At 40.7% G+C, this 22,512-nt stretch overlaps 1 protein-coding gene and 1 long non-coding RNA gene across 2 annotated transcripts; both read left to right on the top strand.

Moving 5' to 3' along the window:
• Window positions 1–7,253: 7,253 nt before the first annotated feature.
• LOC140281542 (uncharacterized) lies at window positions 7,254–9,248 on the top strand. The gene is made up of 4 exons (XR_011909770.1): window positions 7,254–7,268; window positions 8,423–8,557; window positions 8,645–8,756; window positions 8,987–9,248. It is a non-coding gene; the product is annotated as an uncharacterized lncRNA (long non-coding RNA).
• A 3,463-nt stretch (window positions 9,249–12,711) lies between these two features.
• LOC140281830 (butyrophilin subfamily 1 member A1-like) lies at window positions 12,712–18,267 on the top strand. Its single transcript, XM_072376324.1, has 4 exons — window positions 12,712–12,885; window positions 15,625–15,969; window positions 17,005–17,218; window positions 18,186–18,267. The coding sequence occupies exons 1-4, from the start codon at window positions 12,840–12,842 to the stop codon at window positions 18,265–18,267; spliced, it is 687 nt and encodes a 228-aa protein (XP_072232425.1). The 5' UTR covers window positions 12,712–12,839.
• The last annotated feature ends 4,245 nt before the right edge of the window (window positions 18,268–22,512 follow it).

Raw genomic sequence — 22,512 nt, 5'->3', positions numbered from 1 at the left:
ATATTGTCTGTGATGAAGTCAAAGTCAAAGTAAATGGACTGTACTGTAATGGTTTTGTTCTTTCTTGTTCTTTATTTCATAATTGGCTAAAAGTTCTAATGTTTGAAACTTGTCTCATTCAGGTTCTGTCGCATCCGATGTCAGGATAACAGAGAGTAACAGAACCAGCAGCAGTGTGGTGTTACAGTGTGAGTCTGCAGGCTGGTACCCAGAACCTGAGGTGTTCTGGCTGGACGGGGAGGGAAACCTCCTCTCTGCTGGACCCACAGAGACACTCAGAGGCTCTGATGGTCTCTATAATGCCAGCAGCAGAGTGACTGTGGAGAAGGGAGGCAGCAACACCTTCACCTGTAGAGTCCAACAGAAGAACACCAACCAGAGCAGAGAGACACAGGTCCATGTTCCTGAAACAAGTGTCAGAGGTGATTAAAACAAAAGTTTTTATTTTATCTCATGAACTGATTAATGTTCTGTGCATCGTCCTTTCAGACAGTGACCTCACAAACTTGTTCACAGGTTCTGGTTCCAGCTCAGCTGCTCCCATCATCATCGGTTTGGTTCTCGGCATCCTGCTCATTGTTGCAGTCGTTGTTTTTGTGTGGAAACGGAGAAGAAATATTCTGGGTGAGTCACAAAGAGTTTAAGTTACTGAGCCTTCTCACACAAGTGTTTCAAATAATGTGACATCACAGCCGCTAGTTAAACTCCAACATCCCATCAATGAGCCCAGCATCTGCAGCAGATGGTTTGAGTTCTGGAAATTAGATCTGAAAATGTGTCAGAAAATATGCTGCTTTAAAGTGGGTTTTCTGAAATGTAAAGGAAATCAGATCCTCTGCCTTCAGCTCTGCAGCAACATGTGCTATAAACTGTGTTCATTGTTTCTGAACAGAGAAGAAGAAGCACCACGAGGATGAAGAAACACAGACGAGGAGCAAATCTGAGCCCAGAGGCCCGATAACAGAGTCCCTGTTGGAGAGAGAAAGTGTGGAGAATGTGGAGAATGAAAGAGAAAAACTCATTCAGACACAGGAGGAAAATCATCAATTAGACACCAATGATGTTCTGACTCACCCACAAGGACAGACAGAGACACAGGCTGTAGATAAAGGAGCACAACATCTGTCTCCAGCAGATGTTGATGCAAAAACAAATGAGCCTTCAGCAGAAAGAGAGACAAACCATGGTTTGGACATGCAGCAGGAAGAGACTGAACCAAACAATGAAGACAGACCAACAGACAGAGAAACAGAGAAGAATGAAGAAGATGGGACAATAAGTTTAACTGGAAACACAGACATGCAGAGAGAGACACACCAGGAGCAGAGAGAAGAAGAAAGAAACCCAGAAAATAATCAGCAGACTGGAGGAAGGAGGGAGAGAGAGAACTCTGCTGATGATGTAACAGGAGGTCAGAGTTTAAAGAGTGAAGAAAAACACCCCGAGATGAACAAAGAGAAGGAAAAACTCCAGATAAAAGACAGAGAGAACTCTGCTGGTGATGTAACAGGAGGTCAGAGGTTAAAGAGTGAAGAAAAACACCACGAGATGAACAAAGTGAAGGAAAAACTCCAGATAAAAGACAGAGAGAACTCTGCTGATGATGTAACAGGAGGTCAGAGGTTAAAGAGTGAAGAAAAACACCAAGAGATGAAGAAAGAGAAGGAAAAACTCCAGATAAAAGACAGAGAGAACTCTGCTGATGATGTAACAGGAGGTCAGAGTTTAAAGAGTGAAGAAAAACACCACGAGATGAACAAAGAGAAGGAAAAACTCCAGATAAAAGACAGAGAGAACTCTGCTGATGATGTAACAGGAGGTCAGAGGTTAAAGAGTGAAGAAAAACACCACGAGATGAAGAAAGAGAAGGAAAAACTCCAGATAAACGACAGAGAGAACTCTGCTGGTGATGTAACAGGAGGTCAGAGGTTAAAGAGTGAAGAAAAAGACCACGAGATGAAGAAAGAGAAGGAAAAACTCCAGATAAAAGACAGAGAGAACTCTGCTGATGATGTAACAGGAGGTCAGAGGTTAAAGAGTGAAGAAAAACACCACGAGATGAACAAAGAGAAGGAAAAACTCCAGATAAAAGACAGAGAGAACTCTGCTGATGATGTAACAGGAGGTCAGAGGTTAAAGAGTGAAGAAAAACACCACGAGATGAACAAAGAGAAGGAAAAACTCCAGACACATCTACAGGCAAAAGAAAGAGATGAGAAAAAATTACAAGAGAGAGTTTGTAGATCTTTGGGACAAGTGGAGAGCCATGAGAAGCAGATAAAAGAAGTCAAACTGCAGCTGGAGGAGGTGGAGAGTCAGAGAGAAGAGACAGAGAGGAAACTTCAGTCCAAGAACAGAGAGGAAGACTTTATGAAGCCTGAAACACAGAGAGAAGCAGCAGGGAAAGAGGAAGCTGACAGACTTCTTTCAGATACCCAGAAAGATCTGGAGAAGAAGAAGACAGAGCTGGTAAAACAGCTGGAGAGATTAGGGAAAGGAAAGGAAAGAATAAAGAAGGAAAGTGTTGCAATAACAGAGAAGAAAAGGAAAGCAACAAAGGAAAAGGAGGAGATTATTAGAAAATTAGAGGAGATGCAGAAACAAGAAAAACCTCCTGGAAGTGTAGAAGACACCGACTGTTTGACAGATCTAATGAGAAACATGGGTCTGAAAAACTGATTAAAGTTTTCATTTTATGGCTTTTTATCACTGTTTCTTTAGTTAAAAATCTGGATCCTGCTAGAAAAGCTTTTTCAGTATCTCTTCATATTTTTACCTGCAGAAAACTACATGTTAAACATTAATTTTATTACTGCATCATGTCCCTGTTAAACATTAATTTTATTACTGCATCATGTCCCTGTTAAACATTCATTTTATTACTGCATCATGTCCCTGTTTATCAGAACGACTGCTTTACTCAGCGTTTACAGTCTGAACCACACAGATGCTGTACGGTACGCTCTCATTTTAGATTAGATTCATACTTTGTTGTCATTACAAAGTGCAAAGTGCAGTTTAGCATCTAACCAGAAGTGCAATAAGCAGTGGGTGCATGAAGCATAAATAGTGTGGTTTATAGAGGTATGTACAGGTTGTTTTTTACAGCATATGGACAGTATTTGCAGATGAAAATCTATGTAAAGGTGACTGAAATACCACATTTTATAGTGTTTAAGTTGAAATATGTGATGTGTTGTAACCAGCTTCATGATTTTACCTGAAATGGTTTAAAATGAAAAAATAAGCAGCTGGAATTATTAGCTAAAGATGATGTTGGTTTGTTTGGAAAGTATTCTCACTCTCACGTTAAAATAATAAATGATTGTACCTGTAATCTCAGTGAGTTTTAATTCGCTGCAGTGTTATGATGCAGACTGATTATCAGTATAGTGACACTACCTGTGACTTCATATATAAACACAAAGCTGAATCTGTTGCTTTTCTCATCTATCCAGAGAAAGGGGGTCCGACTGTGTGAGGGATCAGACTGGGGCACAATAACGGTTTGGTAATTAGCAGATTTTACACTGAGAGGTGATTAAAGTAGCCCTGGTGAGGTTCCCTTTTTCTTATCTCTTCCCCCACACCTGAAGGCCTCATTCCATCTTTGACTGTGAAATCTTTTTGTCTCCTTTCTGAGACCTGGAGCTGATTTCTCTCACTGTCCTCACATGTTATCACTCAGGCTTGTTCCACTGAACGTGCGCATGTGTCTGCTCCTTAAAGTAGCTGTTACACTGAAATGAAAAGCTACAAATATTAGTGCAGACACTTTAAATAACCTGCTACAGTGTTTAAAACCACCACAGAAACAAGGGTTGATTCATTAAATAAACAAATTGAATAAGAAACAATTAAAAGGGCGGTTTTTCTAATCAAACCTTTAATTTTGTATGTATATATTAAAAAAGTGATGAAACAAAGTGTCAACAAACATAAACTGTGTGACACAAATATAAAGTTTAAAATCCTCAATTTAAAGGTTTTGATGTAAAGTTTTCATGACTGCAGGTGTCCAGCAGGGGGCTCTCTACCAAATAAACCCTCAATTCAGACACATTCAGATAAATACATTCAAACTTGCTGAACACCAGGCCTTAAACAATGATTCTGAACAAACATTAAGAAATAAACCAGAAATCAGACAGTTAAATGAAATGGAGACATCTGTCTTACCTAAAAAGTCTGTAGAAAGCGTATAATGTCTCAGGCGAGTGCGTGTTTCTTCAGAAATGCGCGCACAGACACTTTAAGCCCTTTCTGATGGCGCGCTGGATGCAGAATGAACCACAGAAGCTGTGACGGTGCAGAGAAGCGTTCTTTCCAACGTTGAAGCGCCTCTTCTGGGTCGCCAGAGAGTTCTGCCCTGAGGTTTTCAGCTACTGGGACGAATCATCTTCCCACTGTGCCAACCGAACCGGTTCTGCTGGCGGTGCATCCTCTGCTGTGGATGGGACCAGGATGTTTTAATCTAAAAACACATTTCAATTACTTTTCATCCGTTTTTAATGTGGTTACTTTTTAAAAAGGTCATGATAATATCCTTTGATTGTATTAATTAAATTATTGTGTTAGTGTTCATTGTTTTTTTTATCATTGTTTTCATTTCTGCTTTAACTTAACAGTAAATACGAACATACAAGTTTAAACAAAACTGTGATGTGAAGCTTTCAGTGTGAGTCTAAACACAGGCACGATATACACATTAAAATAACAGCCTCAAACCGCTGTTTCATTTCTTTATTTAATTTGAGGGTGTTGACTTCATACATAATTATCTGTGTCAACATCCTTGTTCAGAGAGATGCCGCCATCACAGTGATTATCACACTCAGGAGACGGAAACAACTCACACTTTTGAAATTGTTGAAATTTTGTCTGTTTAAGCATTTTCTATACCCGCTGAGTCCGTGGGCCGGGTGGCGGGGGGGTGGAGCCTATCCCAGCGGTCATCGGCTGGTCACAGGCGGGGTTCACCTGGACAGGTCACCAGTCCATCACAGGCCACACAGAGACAAACAACCACACAAACGCTCACACTCACTCCTAAGGACAATTTTAGAGACACTAAAAAACCTAACAGCATGTTTTAGGACGGTGGGACCCGGAGAGAACCCACGCATGCACGGGGAGAACATGCAGACTCACACAGGAAGAACCAGCCGGGAGTTGAAGCTGGAACCCTCTGCTGTGAGGCGACGGTGCTGACCACCATGTAGCCCTTTGCTTCAAAACAGATAAAGTATTTAGATCAGTTAACAAGTCCTGAGCACTCTTTCAGTTCCTCAGAAAGTGTAAATTCTGCCACCATCACATTAAAGGAAACTGAAGTTCTACATTTACAAGTGACTACATTTACATTTGCAGCGGTTTAAGTCAATTTAACTTTGTACATTGACTTAAACCTGCATCAGTATAAATATATGTTCAGAGGTGGCCCTCCTGTGTCCTGATGGGGGGGTTATGTTATGTTAGTTATGTTACTGGGACAGGCGCTTGTGAAAATGATCTTGAACATGTTCAGCTCATTTACTCTGCAGGATTCCTGATGCTGCTTCTACTTAAAGCCTGTTTTTCTCATCCCTGAGCAAACATCACGAGTGACCTTCTGCTGGAGGACGCTCCAGCTGGGGACGCTAATAATCAAAAATGTGGGTTTGAGGGACTGAAACCGTATGATGTGTCAGTGTGATCACAGGTTTGACAGGACAACAAACAATAAGTCACTTCATTAAACACCTCTCAGAGAACAACACCCTGTCATTTAAACAAGTTCATGTTAATCAAAACAACTCATTTACTGAACCACGGTTGAATGCGTTGAATACTCACTATGGCCAGTTTCATGTTGGTTTTTCTGTGTTTGTTGTTAATATGATGTCTCTGGTTCCGGGAGGTAACAGTATATAAGAGCTGCTCTGTGACCCGTCAGCACCTCCACACAGGAAAGCTGAGGCTGCAGGCTGACTCTGACCTCAAGAAAAGAAGGTAATTCTGCTGCTGGTTTGATACCAACTCTCCTACTAACTTCCAGAATTTCTTCATTGGCCTGAGAGTCTCTCTTGGCTTTGCCATAGCAATAGAAATATAATTAACATCACTGTCTGTCTTCATTGAAGGTGATTACTGTCTCTGAGCTGCATCATCTCCACCATGAAGTTTCTGACTTGGGCTTTCCTTCTTCTGGCCATGGTGGCTCTGAGCAGAGCTGCTGGTGAGTAGCTCTGTCTGTACATACACATGCATTCTGATTCTGAATGTTAAAAAGAAATGTGTAGTTAAGATTTTCAAGGAGCTCTGCCTAAATATAATCCAACTGTCCATCCAGCTGCTGCTGGTACCACAGAGGCACCTGAAAAAGAGAAAACTAATGAAAAGGGTGAGTTTTTTTCTGTTTTGGCAGCAGACTTTAGACGATGATGTAATGTGATTAAATAAAAGGGAAGAGTACCACAAAGAAGGACAGAGGAAGAGTTTTCTGCATACATCCACAATATTCATGATGTGGAAATAAATGTGAGTTGAATATATATATAAGAGTAAAAACATGCATCATCTTTAGATTCCACTGATGAACCTGAGAAAGAAGAAAGTGATTCAGAAGGTGAGTTCAAGTTTTCTCCTAAGTACTTAAAACCCTCCTGGAATGGGACACGCTCCTGTCATAAACACATTTACCACATGGACTAAGTTACCTTCAGTATGAGAACTGAGTCAAACTACGCTGTTCTTCCAGAAGAAGAAGAGGAAGAAGAAAGCTCAAAGGACGCAGGTTTGTGTGAATATTTCCAGATTCATGCTAAAACATAATACACTCATAAATAGAGTAACAGCGTGAACAATGAAGTTTAAACAAGATTATGTCAAACTGTTTGGTCCTTCTAGAAGAAAAAGAAGCTGGAAACTCCACAGAGACGAAAGGTTAGAGTGAATAATCAAAATGATGAAAATAATTCTCCTGCAGAAAAAGAAAACAGGGTGGTACAGAGGTTTTCCCTCACAAGGGCAGAGGTTCAGCTGTTTTATACACTCATCCTGTCTGTTCTGCAGGGGAGAAACATGTTGTCAAGAGAGCATTCTGGTTCTTTGGGAGAAGGAGAAGATTCAGGAGTCGTTGTTTCAACTACATGAGAAAGGGAGGATTCCAGAAGTACTGTCTCAGGTACATGGGATGGAACCGATTCAGGCAGCTCTGTAACAACTACAAGAGAAGAGGAGGATATTTGCGCTACATTTCCAAACCTATGACTTGGGCTCAAGCTGAGGTAATATCAGCAACTTCTTGTACATGATGAATTACAACCAGAAGTTAGATATCGTCACAATTTCTTGTGTCCTTTTTTTTCAGGTTGTCTTTCACTCATATAACACTGTGCAAAAGTCCCACTGATGCTTTTTTGTCTTTTTTTAGCACATTATTTTGGCCAGTGAGGAAAAGCCATTTTTAAACAACGAAGGATCCAGAAGGATCATTTTGTCCAGAAAACAAAACCGTATTTATTGGGCTGAAAAGATATCTTAGAAACACAGGGAAGAGATCTTCTTTAACGTGTTTCCTTTTATTAGCTCTGATGTTTCAGAGACAGATTTGAGAAACAATTTAGCAACTGTTTTTAACCAACAATGTACAGTTAGTTATTTCATATTACTCTAAGTTAGAAGTTTGAATGAATTTAAACTCGATTTCTCAAGGTTTAAAGTGACCTCATTAACATCCACAATGGAACAAGAGTAAAGTATCTAAAATCTTCACCGATAGCCTCAAATCATTTAAAAAAGGACACTGAGGGCCACTGAGCCGCTCTAACACAGGAGAAATAAAAGGTGTTTAGGGCTACGATGGACGGGCTGGGACCAGTAGTCACAGGATGGGGACCCTGCACCTGGTCTCCATGCACACGCAGAGGTCAGGTTTGTGCTGGGAGTGCTATCATCCAGTGGTTAGAGTAGTCCAGGAGGGGGGTTTGACTGCAGGGAGCACGTCTGCAAACATCAGACATCCCAACCTGCCCAGTGGTAAAGCTCGAGTGTAGAAGACGGGAGAAATGACCCAAACTCCAGGCACACACCAGAAGAGCCTGTACTGAAGCACCAGGGAGAGTGATAGAGGACGGGTGGCTGGAGCTGGTGTGATACGTCCAACATGACATTTTTATCCCTTGATGCCTGATGTCAAAGCTTAGTACAATTGTTTTTATGGAGCCTTTTAGTCAACATTCATCGGTCCCACAAATATACTAAATCATGGATTATGAAAGGAGTAAACATTGTGGTTTTGGTGGTAGATTGGCATTCCCCGGTCAATTGAAATGGTGATCTTACAAATTTGCAGTTATTGCAACAACCCTTCAGGCAGAAGGATGTACACAGTATATATATATATATAAATATATCTGTCTTTTTTGTTTCTCTTTTGTAGAGAAACTGTATCTCTATGGGGGGACATCTGGCATCTGTCCGCAACGCTTATCAACATAAACGCATTCAACGGCTTATACTGAGAACCACTCATGCATCCAAGCAGACATGGATTGGAGGCTCTGATGCACAAGAGGTAGATAATTCACCTGCAGCAGATCAGTGTGTTATTCAAAATCATTTGAATTAAATTCAGACTGTATTCTTCACTGATGTCCTCCAGAACGGTGTTTGGCTTTGGACCGATGGTTCAACCTTCAGATTTAATAAGTGGTGCAAAGGAGAGCCTAATAATGGTGCAGAAAAGCAGCACTGCTTGCAAATGAATTATTCAGGTAAAATATATTTCCAGTGTATTTTTTTTACTCTGCTTTTATAGTTTGAATATATGACAATTAATATAACTTATATATTATAATTAATATTAACATACTGTGTTATTAGGGCACAAGCTGTTTCTCTCTAAATAAACTACATCGTGCTTAGATAATGTCCTCATCAGTGTAAATGTTCAGGGTTCAGTTATTTTACCTGCAGCTGACCACCATGTCTTTGGTACTTACAGATTCAAAGTGCTGGGATGATCAAACTTGTAGCGTCCGCCTACCATCTGTCTGCTCCATCAGAAAGTGATGATTCCTGGCTGACTTTTCAACATAAAGAAGTTTCTTTATTGATATTTGACGCATTCATTTCTTTTCTATCTATCTAATGTGGCTAAAAGAATGAAGGAACAAGTGCTGACTGGTCTTTTAGGTCTTGTGGCTTTTATAAGATCGGATTGAAGGTGTTATGAAATGAACTTTCTTCTGCAAAATCCCCTTTTTTTCTTCCTTTTTGCAAAATTAAAAAGCTTAAGCATTGAAACAAGCTTGTCTGTGAGTGTTTTATACTTCTTATTTTATTGGCATCATTTGCCTTCTTTATCAGAAGTGCAGCTGACGTAATATCACTGTTTACTATGTAATATTCCATGTTAGTTATAGCTATATGTTAAAGTAGTGCAGGATCTGACAGAATGACTTATTATCAAAATATGATGGGCAGCATGTCACTGTCCTTGTGGGGATGATGGTCTCCACACAGAAGTTGATCTGGCCTGTCAAACACTTTGCATCTGTCACAGAGTCCATTCCAGTCTTTAGCATTAAAGCAGCTGCAGCAAACTCAAGTGTGAATGAATGTGGAGTTTAATCTTTGGGAGGCCCCACTAACATCCCTGTGTGGGAATGTTGACTCAGAGACACAGATGGGAGAGTTTCACACCAGTAAGACACAGACGTTACCTCTATTTACAACAATCTTTGTCCTTTGGAGATGATTTGAAGGCGCTCTCTCCCATCAGACTTTAACACCCTGGTACCAACGAGCAAAGCTATCAGGAAATAAACAAAATAAACCTTCTTATGTGAAGTTAGAGTAATGATCCTCAGATAGATCAAATATTTCTTCCCCTTTCTGGACATGTAAGTGAAGGAATGCCTTGTCTTCCCCTTTCATCTAACAAGACAGGAAATAGACCTTCTGCACCTCCACCAACTATTGTCTTCAGATTCGTTCTCAGCTGGATTATTGAAACTGTGTTAAATGTGTTTTAAACCTTTGTACCGGTTCTTTAAGGTTTTCAATGATAAGATGCATTTTGCTACATTTGTCAAGACTAAGTAAGGAAGATGTCATTAATTAGAAAAACAACATTTCCCTCTCGGGGTCAGTAACATTGAGTAGTTAAACCTAAAATAAGTAATCAGACATTTATATGAATTTGCTCCACTATTAACAGATGTTCCCTGTTTTTTTTCTGCTTCATTGTGTTGACCATTGAAACATTGAAATTTCCTATGTTCTAACTTTACAGATATCATCTGAATTTTGAAGGTATTCAAGATTCCTTCTGGTGATCCATGTTATGTCAGCTCAGAGTATGATGTTTATTTCATACCTTCTTATTATTACACGTTTATTTTATGTCTGAATTACTGAAAGACATGTATAGTCTTTAGATCCAGTGTGTGTGAGGAGAGAATGCTTGTTGGAAAATGCTGATTAACTATGGTTATCAACTGTTTCTGGTTAAAATGACTGCATTCATTTACATGTCAGACATCTCTCTATGAACGGTTATCTCCATTTTTTATTTATATGTGAATCAGTGTAATGTTTAACGCCTGACACCAGATGGCGCCATGTATATTATTAGTGACTGTAGGACTGTTTCGGTGAGCTTATCTGCTGAATCTGCTCGTGTGTCTTGTCCTGCCTCCACCTCTGCCACCCTCTTTCCTTTCATTACCCCCCACCTGAACCAGCGTCTGTATCCCCGCTATGACCGGTGTGCAGTTGGTGAGAGGCTGGGGCAGCTGATAATAAGGCTTCTTGTGGAAGAAAAGATGGCTTTTGTGGTGTGAGGAGCAGTGATGGCTGGCGTTAGGGGAGTGACTCTGGGATGCCACTGATCACTGTCTATCCTCCTGGAGGGAGCCCAATGAGACGAAACACCTCAGGTTCCCACCTGATGACCCCAATGACCTGTTGGTCAGCACTGCTCACTGGTCTATATAAGGTTAAAATAGGGTTATAGGCATCAGGAGGTTCCTCGTTAGGTGCTGAGTCAGTAGTAGAAGGGTAATTGTTGAATTTAGGGAATTATTCGTTTGTAGCACAAGTTTCCTGTGTTTATTTTGAACTTCAACACAAACTGGAGAGTTTGTGACAGTAAGAACAAAAAACCCACTGGTGCTGGACAGTGGGCCTCTGTCCATGGTGCTGGACAGTGGGCTTCTGCGGTCTCTGTCCATGGTGCTGGACAGTGGGCTTCTGCAGTCTCTGTCCATGGTTCTGAACAGTGGGCTTCTGCGGTCTCTGTCCATGGTGCTGAACTCACCGCAGATCCACTGACTCTGACCACTGAGGGGACTTTGTGGTTTTAAACTGAGAAAGTAACATGAGATGACCTGTTTTAATGCTAAATATGGTTCACACTCTTATAGCACCTTTCTAAGCTTTCTAAGCTTGTCTGGGTTTAACAAAGCGTATTACATGAGTTCATTCACCCAGACAACATTAATTAACCAGGGACGCTTTAACATGTGGAAACAGTGGGGAGTTGGAAGGCAAGCAGATAACAGATAAGCCATGGCCTTTTACTGAGGTGCCATTTTTTATTTGCTTGTTAATCCATTTAGACGTATTTTCTTTATTAGATCAAGCCAGGTGACTTTTTTTTCTTGTCCTCTCAACCCACAGATGTCCACCCTTAATGAGCTGGATCTGCTGGAGGTTTCCTCCGGTCAGAAAGACGTTTCTGTCTCCACTGTTTAATCAAAAAGAATATTGTATGCGATCCATTTTCCTTCAGTGGTTAACCATTTATGAACTGGTATTGTATGACTTGGACTACTTTAGATTCTACTGAATTTGGTTAAACTGGATTATAAAGAATTGGACTGAGAAATACACTCAAAGATGATAATTAGGCCAGCAAAGCTTCACCATCACAGAATGAGGACAGTTTTATAGAATCTTTCTTGCAAAGTAAATGGATGATGACTTGTTGTACATAATGAATAAGAATGGTGATATCAGCAGAGAATCTTGTCCTTTAGTAAATGTTTAAAGTAAATTGTAACGTGACGTTCATTTTCCGCTGCAGAGGAATCTGTTTCATTTTCATTCAGAGACTCAACAGAAATCAGGCGGTCTGGTTTCGAGGATAACAAATCCAACCACAAACAAATGTCACTCACACTCCAACATGTGACCCGTAGAGCAATAGAGCACTGAAACTTGACATATTTCAGTTGTGCTTTATTTGATGTTGGAAATCGATGTATAACTGCGTATTTTTACAACTTAACTGGTCCTAATTTAATCAATTACCATCTCAGCTGAGATACATGGTTTTGAATGAGTGTGTTTACGCTGAGGAAGCAGATACTGGATCAAACATTTCCAGTTATTTCACTTTATTTCACGCGTCGTTCATAAAAAGCCATTTTCAGTTGTCTCTTTCAGACTGACACAACGCACACAAACAAAATAAAGATTAAAATGTGAACAGATAACGTTGGCAATTGTATGTCCTTATTTAAATTCACCTGTTGATAGAAACATGTATATGCACATATAACTTTTAGAAGTCGACATTATGAAGATATGATTTTCCTGTTTGTATTTTTAGTAGTCCAATAGGCTTGAATGCTCGTGCCGTGAATGCGAAAGTGCAAGTTTCCTTAATGTCCGTGAACGCACCATCGCACAGCTGCGCTGAGGAAGCTTTAAGATTTTTGTGAATGAAACTCCGTTGGTGTGTCACAGTGTTTCCGGCTTCTGTGGCTGTTCATGAATGAGTCGGACTGCTTTCATTTGCCTGTAATTATTTTACCGATAAGAGAGAAAACTGTTTAAATCATCTGGTGATGTATTATCGGCTCTTCCTACTTGTCGGTCTGCTCTCATACAAAGGTATGTGTAAAACAAAGTTGAAGGTATTTCTTAACTTATCAGTCTCCGCGTACATTATTAATTAACATGGCGTCCCCACAACAAGCCACAGTGGGTATTTTTACAATAATAAAGTTTCTAAATGGAGATGAACGAGTCCTGAAGTGTTGATCCGGTTTTGCTTATTGACGTTTAACTTCCTCCTACTTCCTGGTGAACTGTTCTGTTAAAAAGTAAAACCTCAGAATGAAGCCAGGGTGTGACGGAGCTTTTGAACGCACTTTGACGCCTTTTCAGTGCTGTAATCAGACCAAATCAAACACGCTGCGGTAGATCAAACGCATGCACGTTTTTAATAAAGGTTTCACGCTTGTTCAGAGGCGGAGAAAGTTGTGCAGCAGTGATTCTAAACAACATAACTTTCATTGTCATGAGGTGACTCACAGCCAGGTGATGGTTTTGCATTTGGGTTTAATTCTTTTCGCTCTGCAGGATCTTCTGGAACATTGTGATTCACACAACTATTCCACTAAAGGTGCTTAACTTTGAGCCTTTATAGTGAGCAGGAATGACATGATTCCTTTTATCTCTTCTACCTTTTGTTAAATGATCTCTGACAAAAAATAAAGGACCATGATCATGTTTGTTTTTGTTTTGTAGAAGTTTAGATTAAAGGGAAAAGAGAAGCTTAATTTAAGTGGATTAAAGATTGGACATTACTTTTTATTTCTGAGCTACATCAGGTGTCAAATATCTTGTGTTTTTCTGTCTCTGAGCGCTGCTGGTGTCAGACGCAACATGCTGCAGTGAATTATTCCACCTGTGAATAATCTTTCTCTCTGTAGAATGATGGACTCCAGATAGTTTGGAAATGACCTTATAACCCTTCCCAGACTGATGGGCAGCACATCTTTGCTGATGTATTTCCTCCTTGGCATCGTGTGAACACACACCTGAAAACTGACAGAACTTCTGCTTTTATAGAGCTGCTGATGATCAGGGAATTGATCAGCAGCACCTGGCTGCTACTTGCCTTCTTAACTGCAATGGAAGCAGTAAGGGTTCACTTAGTTTTGCGCACACTGTGGTTTGTCTTAGTTTTTGTGAGTGAATAATGACCCGGTGTTTTAAGTTATGCGGTTTTATTTGCCTAATTGTAAGAGCAAGTAAAGACCAGATGATTTTTCATACTGTGTCCTGGTGTGTAAAACCTTAGAAGTGAGGGATGGTGTACTTTCTTTGTCACATGATGGTTTGTGCATCACAGTCAGAGCACTGAAAGGAAGCCATCAGCCTGCAGTGGAAAGTTTTATCCTTGCTGATAAGGTCTGGGGCCTCAAAGCACGACATCCTTCTGCCTTTGAGCAACATGATGCTCCAGTTATTCAAGATTCTTTTCTCAGTCTTAAAAATCTTTCCACCTCCAGTTTCCTGGAACAGTTTGGTGGTTTTTGGTTTCTCTCTGTGGAATCCATGCCTTATAGGGGGCAACTCTCATTTGAGTTTGGAAGATTTCTGCATTTTAAGGGAGGATGTTTTTTGCGTGCTTCATTTGTTTTCTTGTTTGTTATAAGCTCCGCCTACTATTTGTCCTCTAAAGAATGTTTGATTATTTAACATGAAAGATCGTGTTTAGTCTGTGCTTACAAAAACTGTGAGTATAAAATAAGGCTGTTCCACTCTGCTACTTTAACTCTTTAAATGTTTATTGGAAGAAAGTTCATCAGTTAATATTTCACAGAATAAGGCATTGTCACATTCTCACTGCGGCTTCCAGCTGGAAGCTGCAAACTTCACCTCATGCACATACCTGAGCTTTCGTCTTACGCTGCTGCTTGTGTGATTAGTACTTTTCCAGCCTTGAGCTGACAGCGCTTTGAAGGTGTGTTTAATTGTTTATGTGTGCTGCCACTCCCATCACGTACCATGCATGTGTCCAGGTCAAGTTTCAGAAGCAAAACATTAACTGTCTACTTTATTTTTCATGTAATAATAAGGTAAAGTTGCAGGGAGGACCTGTTGTGTATTAACGTGTGTTTACACCTCTAGTTAAACAAACAGAGATAAATACTGTCACTTCTTTTGTGTAAATTTATGTTCTTAGGAGGACATCATTTGTCATTTTCACTCGTTCTTGGACATTATTTTATGGTTTGTTGGCCAGTTTCTTTCCAGACAAGAAAACAGAAGAACGTCCTCCCTAATTTTGTCCGCTATGCACACTTTGTGTTGTTAGTTCAACCAAAAATAACTGAAATCCTGAACTATCAAGTTTCAGGTGTCTAACTTCTTACAACAGCGTGACGTCAATGCACTGCAATACCACCTCTGGCCACAGCGTAGGAGTCAATAGGAATTGGCGCTGTTTCAGTATTTCGTGCAGTAAGTGAGTAAATGGTGTTCTTTTGTTGTGCAGAATGTTACTGATATGTTAGATTACTGGGTGCACAACTGAAGCCAGGACGGACTGTTTTGTACTGAATTTGTGATTGATTAAATTGAACAACAATTAACTGTTCATTGGGTTTTTCCTTCCACTTTTCACAATGAGACTAATTACACAAACATTGCCAAAGTGTCCCAATGCCTGTGATTATCTATCTATTGTGTCCTGGCAAATGATTGGTATCTTCTTTTTTTCTTGAAATTTACAACAATTTTAGGAGATCAAATACGCCACATACTGAAAACACACACTTATATGACGTCTGCTTTAGTGTTTTTTAATAATGTGGGATATTCTCGTTCTTTATTTCCCAGGTGATTCCTCCGCGCCCGCAGAGAGGGTCGTGGCCTTTGCTGGGGGGGATATCATTCTGCCCTGCAGCTTCAGAAACACCGCCGGCAATGTTAGGGATGACGTGGAGTGGTCCAAGAAAGGCCTGACGCCAGACGTCGTCTTCTTGTATCGCGATGGATCTGAGACCTTCGAGATGAAGAATCCAGACTTTGAGTTCCGGACGAATCTGTTCATGAGAGAAGTGAAAAACGGAAACGTCTCGTTGAGGATCTCCAACGTGAAGTTGTCCGATGCAGGGAAATATCAATGCCTGAGACTCCCGACGAACGCCCCCCGGGAAAGTACAGCAGTGGAGCTGGTTGTTGGTGTGTTCACTTTCGTATTTTAACAATCGCAGCAGCCTGAACTCTCATTGTTCCGTGATGCAAGAGGTTCACATACTGAAATTCAACCAGTTAACTTAGCTCAGACCCCCAGGAAGAATATCCTGTGTCAGTAGCATGAAGCAATGCTTTGAATGCACAGAAATCCACACACAAGAATAACTTATAATGCCATGCAGAAGATTAATCTGCACATCAAACTGAAATCTCTCAGGGACCTCCTTCTTTTCTTTTTAATTCGTTAAATATCAGCTGTGGTTATTTATTAAAAAGAAAGACAATAGACAAAGACAGCTGGAAAAATCAACTTTCCTGCTCAGACTGCGTTTAGACTAAAAACTTTAAATAGAAGCATTCATTTTAGATCCTTTTAACTCAGGATTTCTGCAATCTGAAACATTGTCCAGTTTATAAAATTCAAGAACTATTCAAAGATGTCATCTCTTGTAATCTTAAGCAGTTTTTTTTTTACTCAATTTCAACCAGAATTGTCAGATTCAGATCAACATGGAGCTCTATACTGCGCCCTGGTGGCAGAAACAGGAACTGTGGACACAGAGTTCGTTCTCTAAAACATATCAAGGCAATCAAACCCACCAGTTGTGATTATACAGATTCAAGGTTTGGATCGCAGTTCTGAACTTATTAGAACATTTAACAACATTTCGTCACCTGTTTTGACTCCATTTACATTTATTTCTGATGCCTCAATTACGGAGAAAATAGTTATTAAAATGGTTATTAACCTCTCGACAAGCAGTCCCTTAAGAATGGGCAGGTTCTTACAATTTATAACACCCCGGTGTGATCATAGATTCAATGGAGGGTGGATTCAGGCTGATTTTGTCAGTCACTAAGGAACCAAGTGATTTTAAAAGACCCAAAGCTAATCAATGAAGGCAGAGGCACATAGATTTAACTATGTGCCTCTATCAGCCTTTAGCTTATTTACGCTAGTGCTAAGATGTGTTGAGTGGAAGTCAAAGCTCATATTTTGAATAATTCCTGCTTTTACAGTTGCAGTGTCTGAGCCAAAGCTCTCAGTAGTTTCATCCGACAGCGGAGCGGTGACGCTGCAGTGTGAGGCGAGCTGCTGGCTGCCGGCGCCACAGATGAAGGTTCTGGACGACCGTGGAAACCAGATCGTCTCTGAAGAGCCGAAGAGAGAACGAGATGCCAGTGGATGCTACACCACGAGACAGAGAGTCACGCTCCAGAGTCCCACAAGCAGGTTAAACATGGCTGTTTTCACTCATCCTGACAGCGTCCAGAGAATTGGGCTGAACGTTCACACGTGTCACACAACAAGAGGTTTCACGTGTTTTCATTACTAGAACTAGTACTTAATTTGGTTTAGGTCACGAAATGTGCCAAAATGGAGGACTTTGCTGCAGTCGTGTGATCTTTTTCATGTTTCTGATGATTCCAGGATTGGCCTTTTGGTTCTACATTTCTTTTCTTTTGTCTTCAGTTAAATATTTAAATAGAGCTCCTGAGAATGAAACCTTTGCACCACTGTTGGATGTTTGCACTTTTGCATGAGCTCGAGCTCAGTTCACTGCAGTTGCCTTTTGTTCTTTGCAATCGTTGCAAAGAAGTAGCGTCAGAGCTCTAGCAGGGCAAAATCCTTACAAGGCCGACATGATTCAGACACAAAAAAAGGATATTTCAGGGCCTCAGCGTCTGTGTGAAAACTGAACAAGAATGTAAGTATTTATCCAAATCACAGCGGCTGCTGCTGCTTTCCAGACAAAAACCTCTCAACACTCTAAATGATAAGCAGAAACTTGACATGGAGGCAAGTTTTCCTTCAGTCTCATGTCAGCACTGATGCTGCTGGTCTTCCTGGCTTGTAGGGAACCAACCTTCACCTTTTATTTCAGCCAGGATCACATTTTAAACAGAATTTTCTACCTCGGGGACCGGTTTAAAAATGTACATTTTAGTAGGTTCACTGTCTTTAAATAAAACATAATTATTAGTTATATTCTCAAAGAAAATGGGGCATTCTATGTCTTATGCTTCTGCTGTAATGAATAGATAAACTAGTGTATGCTGATAATGGCACAAGTATCATATATTTAAGCCATTAAACAGAATTGAATTGAAACAGAAGTGCGTTTTGCATCACATAAACAACATTTATCAGGTGGAGACTAAACAATCTAAAACTACAGGTGATGTATTTGTCTTCACAGGGTCATCTGCAGAGTTGACCAGCTGGAGTTCAGCCAAACCAGGACCACAGAGATCCTCATACCAGGTATACAAGAGCTTTAAGGTCCCGTCGGCTGGTTTAACCAAAGCTGAAATTTACATTCATGGGCTGGAAGGTGATGGGTGGGATTCCATCCAGATACTGATGATGTGATGAAGTCAAACGGCCACTGAGGGGCCGCTTTGGCAGGACTTATATTGGCTGGAAACCTTTCAACTTTGTCCATGGACTAAATTCAGATGTCTTTTGGACATTTGTTTAATGCACCACTTCCTGATCATCAGCCTGTATCAGTTATATCCATCTGAGCTCATCACAGAAAAAGCAAGGCACCTAATATTTATTCCAATCCCATGACTTAGTGAAAAACTGTTCAGGAAACAGCAACATTCTTCTCCATTTAGTCCATTTCTTATCCATGGATTTGGAAAAGTGGTTGACAGTTTGCAACAGTCAAATTCACACAGATGATGTGCTCATGTTCGTTGTCATTTCAGCAGCTTACACATCCGACTTGAATCTGATTGTCACCACCGCTGCAGCGACTCTGTTAGTTTGCTTTGCTGGAGCTGGATTGGTTGTGTTCTTCTGGAAGATAAAGTGCAAACCTGGTAAGTCATAGTTCTCATTTAGAAAGACAAAACAAGTGCATACTTGGACATACACTGACCGACCAGCTCAATGTTTTATAGTAAAGTGAAATGGCCACAAGGTGGCAGCAGAGCTCCTCTCAGAAAAAGGCCAACCGAACCATGTCCATTAATTCTAAGCCTGACCCTGAACCTTCAGCTCCTGAAGTAACCATTAGCGAGTGGCAGTGAGGTATAAAAGTGAGAAAAGACTGCAGAAAAGACTGAAGGACAGGGTTTGAATCGGCGATCTCTAGCCTGAAGGTCAAGGACTTTGTACCTTTTATCCAGTAAAGGGAATGGGAAAGTGTTGAAACATCATCAGTGACACGGGAGGTCTACAATTAGTTTTTTAGCCTTTATTGTAATTCTATTCTGCATTTTTCAAAGAAACCAACATTGATATTTTACAGCGAGCCTCTGTGGTCGTACACATGATTTATATCCTCAAACTTGAAGACAATGTGGTAGGTTTTCCATGTTTAAGGTCACTTTTAGAGACATGTGTTCATGTATAGGATCCCGCACAGCTTAGATATATCCCACAGAGTTCGGTTCAACACACACACACACACAGTTGTGTGTATACGTGCTAAACCCAACTGTGTGTGACACATCTGAGCTATACGTGAGCGTGCACATACATGCATATCTCTAAAAGTGACCTTAAACATGGGAAACCCACCACAGTAACTTGTTTCATCAAATGTAGTGGCTTATTCTACACTGTCCTAAATGCAAGTTCAATGTTGATTTCAAGTTGAAAAGCAAGTAGTCTGAACACATCACCCATTTCCCTGCTATTTTCACCCAGATATAATCCATCTGCCACAAAAGGCAGCGTTGTTAACTCTTTAAAAAGGCGTGCTTCGGTTCTGGAGCTGCTCGGCGGTGTGGTTGTTCGCTCTGTCACCTCACAGCAAAGAAGGGGCTGGTTTGAATCCTGGCTGGAACCGTCCTGCATGGAGTTGCTCTCCCCATGCCAGCATGAATTCTCAGTTACAACTGAATGTGATCATCCTTCAATAATTGCTCAGTTTACTGACCGCAGGTCTTTGTTTGTGTTGATGCAGCTCGGGGGAAACAGCCAGTGACGAGAAAGATATCAGACCAAAGTACAAGGAGTGACGTCTCTGAACACAAATCCCTCCTGGAGCAGCGAAAGATGACCAGTGAGCTGCCCAAGGAAGGTTCAACTAACAGCAAACTACAGGCCAAAGCATGGCTGCAGAAACATTGTGTGGTTTCCCAGGTCAACCAACCAACAATAGTCCAGAGCTCCACCAAAACTGCACCGGGTGCCTCAAAACCTCCGAGCCGACCTTTTGACCTCAGCACCTTGGACAGCAACTCACCCAGTGAACAAAATCCAAAACAGATGCCCTCAACTATTGGCAACCCTTCAAAAACTTCCCACAAGAAGGCTCTAAAGCGTGAGATCCAAGGACAAAACAGCAATTCAGCTGGAGGCCGTACAAGTCATAGACACAAACGTAGTAGCAGCAATCCAGTTCAGTCAGGTTTGGCTACTTCAGGGCCTTTCTTTTTAGCCAAAAGTACAGCGTAAAAGCAAGGCCTCAACTAACGTTCGAAGAATGATAACCTAAATTGATTTAAATTTGAGCCTAAGCCAGTTCTATTTGGAAATGTTTCACTGGCCTGAGCCAGGCTCACTGTTTCCAGATGTTTCCAGTCTTTATGCTAAGCTGCCCTACTGAACTGATGAGTTTAGGTCGTTTGATTCTGAGTTTTTCTGTAGCATTCGTGAGGAAGTTGGAGCCAAAACATGTATGAAAATCAGAATGTGAATTCTTCTATGGTAGATTTGAATGTATATAAGAGTCTGGTTGTTCAAATAACGCGTTAATCTTCTAATACTAGCGCTTTAGGTCACTCTGAAACCGTTCAATGCAGCTCCTGCCTCTTTAAGGCCTGTGCGCTCTGATTGGTTAGTTGAAATGGCGGCTTATGAGGCAGCTGCTCCTTCTTTGTTTAAGGTGTGCAGACGTGTTTTATTGAGACTCCATTCGGTAAAGAAGAAAATCCTGGAACACAAAGTCAGCCAAGCTGTTTTGGGTAGTTCAGGTGCAGCATCCTCTGTGGGACAGAATAACTCTGTAACGTTGCAGAGCTTTTACCACAAAAGTCCAAAAAAAAGTTATATTTTTTAGAGAAACATAGTAACTTGTTTTGTTTTTAAAATAAAAAAGCTGTTACATGCTTAAATGAGCTTTGCTGGTATCTAAGTGTCTTTACTCAAATTCAGGGCTTGTGTATTGAGGAAATATTTATTCTCAGTCCCTGTTTTCTTGCACTTTTTTTGTCCTTTTCTTGAAGTTATTTTTGCTTAAATGTTACTTGCTGAGCTTTTTTAAATGGACGTAAAGTTTCCTGAAAGATGACGTCGGATGTTTTGGTTTGTATCTATTGTTTTTTTAAAATATTGATTTTTATTTTTAATTAAATGTCTGCATAAATTGCACAGATGGATTTTTTTATGTGCATTTTTATGTGTTGTAAACTGCACTTTTGTATGTGCACTGCAGTCATGAAATTAAATGCAATATCTCTTTAAGTGTTTCCTTTCTTAGATCTAGAAGCAGAAAAAAGCCCCAACTGCCTAATTATATTTCACCTTTTGGCTGCTTCTGCACAGGATTTTAGTTGGAGCTCTATCAGCAGTCAGTTTTTCTCATCTTTTCTGATGTTTTTTTACATCTTGACCCCTCCCTGATTCCCCTCCTCACATCGTAGTCTTCCTAACCTGAGATATGACTGCAGGGGAGGAGTCCCATCAACAAGCATTTAAATAATGAGATCTTCTTGCTTCAGGAATCCAGACTCATTAGAACATTTGTGATTGAAATATTTGGAATATTCCATGTGTCAGAAATGGTGAGACAGCAACATATCCCGTGGCTGTTATTGGTTTCTGGCTGTGTCCATGTGGCGTAATCAGAACCCCAAGTCATGCTTTGTGAAATGCGTCGGCCCTGATTTTATGACATTTACACCTGAGCATGATTGCATGTTTAACTCCTGACTCAAACCTTTCAGCGAGAGGGAAGAATGGAAGGGAAAAGACTGGGAAATATTCTGTGGGATGAGTTTGGAGCTCAGGGTCTGAAACATGGAAGTTGCCGGATGATGGCCTCAGTCTATCCGCTCCGACTTCCTGAGACCTCTGAGAGTGACCTGCAGCGATTTGAGAGCCGCTCATGTAACACTAGTGGCACGCGACACCACAGCAACATGGAAGCTTTCTGCACAAAAAGATAATTTAATTGTATTTTCCAACCTTAAACAACCCATTTAACACAGAACAAAGCAGTGCAGTTATAGAGTGGAAGGCGTGAAAGTAGAGAATGAGTGTGAAAGAAGGAGGTGGGCCTTCAGCTCACAGCTTTCACAGGATCGTTGCAGCAGGCAGCTGTTTTCAAGCCAAATATGCAATATGCACATCTGTAAAGCATTAAACGGGAGGCTGGCGGACATATCGCATTAAAAAAAGCACCTAAAAGGAAGCTGCCCCCATTTGGTTCAAACAAATGAGTAAATGAAGGTTTTTTCCATTTGAACTTTTCTTCCGGAGGAAACCAACACATGTAGGCTTGTTTGAGCGTGACACCAAACAGCAGCTCAGTGTTTCTCACAGAGGAAGTGCGCGTGCTGCTCACT

The sequence above is a fragment of the Leuresthes tenuis genome, unplaced genomic scaffold (assembly GCF_036924035.1).
Source record: "Leuresthes tenuis unplaced genomic scaffold, fLeuTen1.0.hap1 SCAF_22, whole genome shotgun sequence".
Lineage (NCBI taxonomy): Eukaryota > Metazoa > Chordata > Actinopteri > Atheriniformes > Atherinopsidae > Leuresthes > Leuresthes tenuis.
This window is presented reverse-complemented; position numbering and strand designations above follow the sequence as displayed.

Coding starts and splice junctions, on each gene's coding strand:
- LOC140281830 (XM_072376324.1), top strand. CDS start 12,840: ATGTATTATCGGCTCTTCCTACTTGTCGGTCTGCTCTCATACAAAG. Junction 12,886..15,624: donor CGGTCTGCTCTCATACAAAG/GTATGTGTAAAA, acceptor TTTATTTCCCAG/GTGATTCCTCCGCGCCCGCA. Junction 15,970..17,004: donor AGCAGTGGAGCTGGTTGTTG/GTGTGTTCACTT, acceptor CTGCTTTTACAG/TTGCAGTGTCTGAGCCAAAG.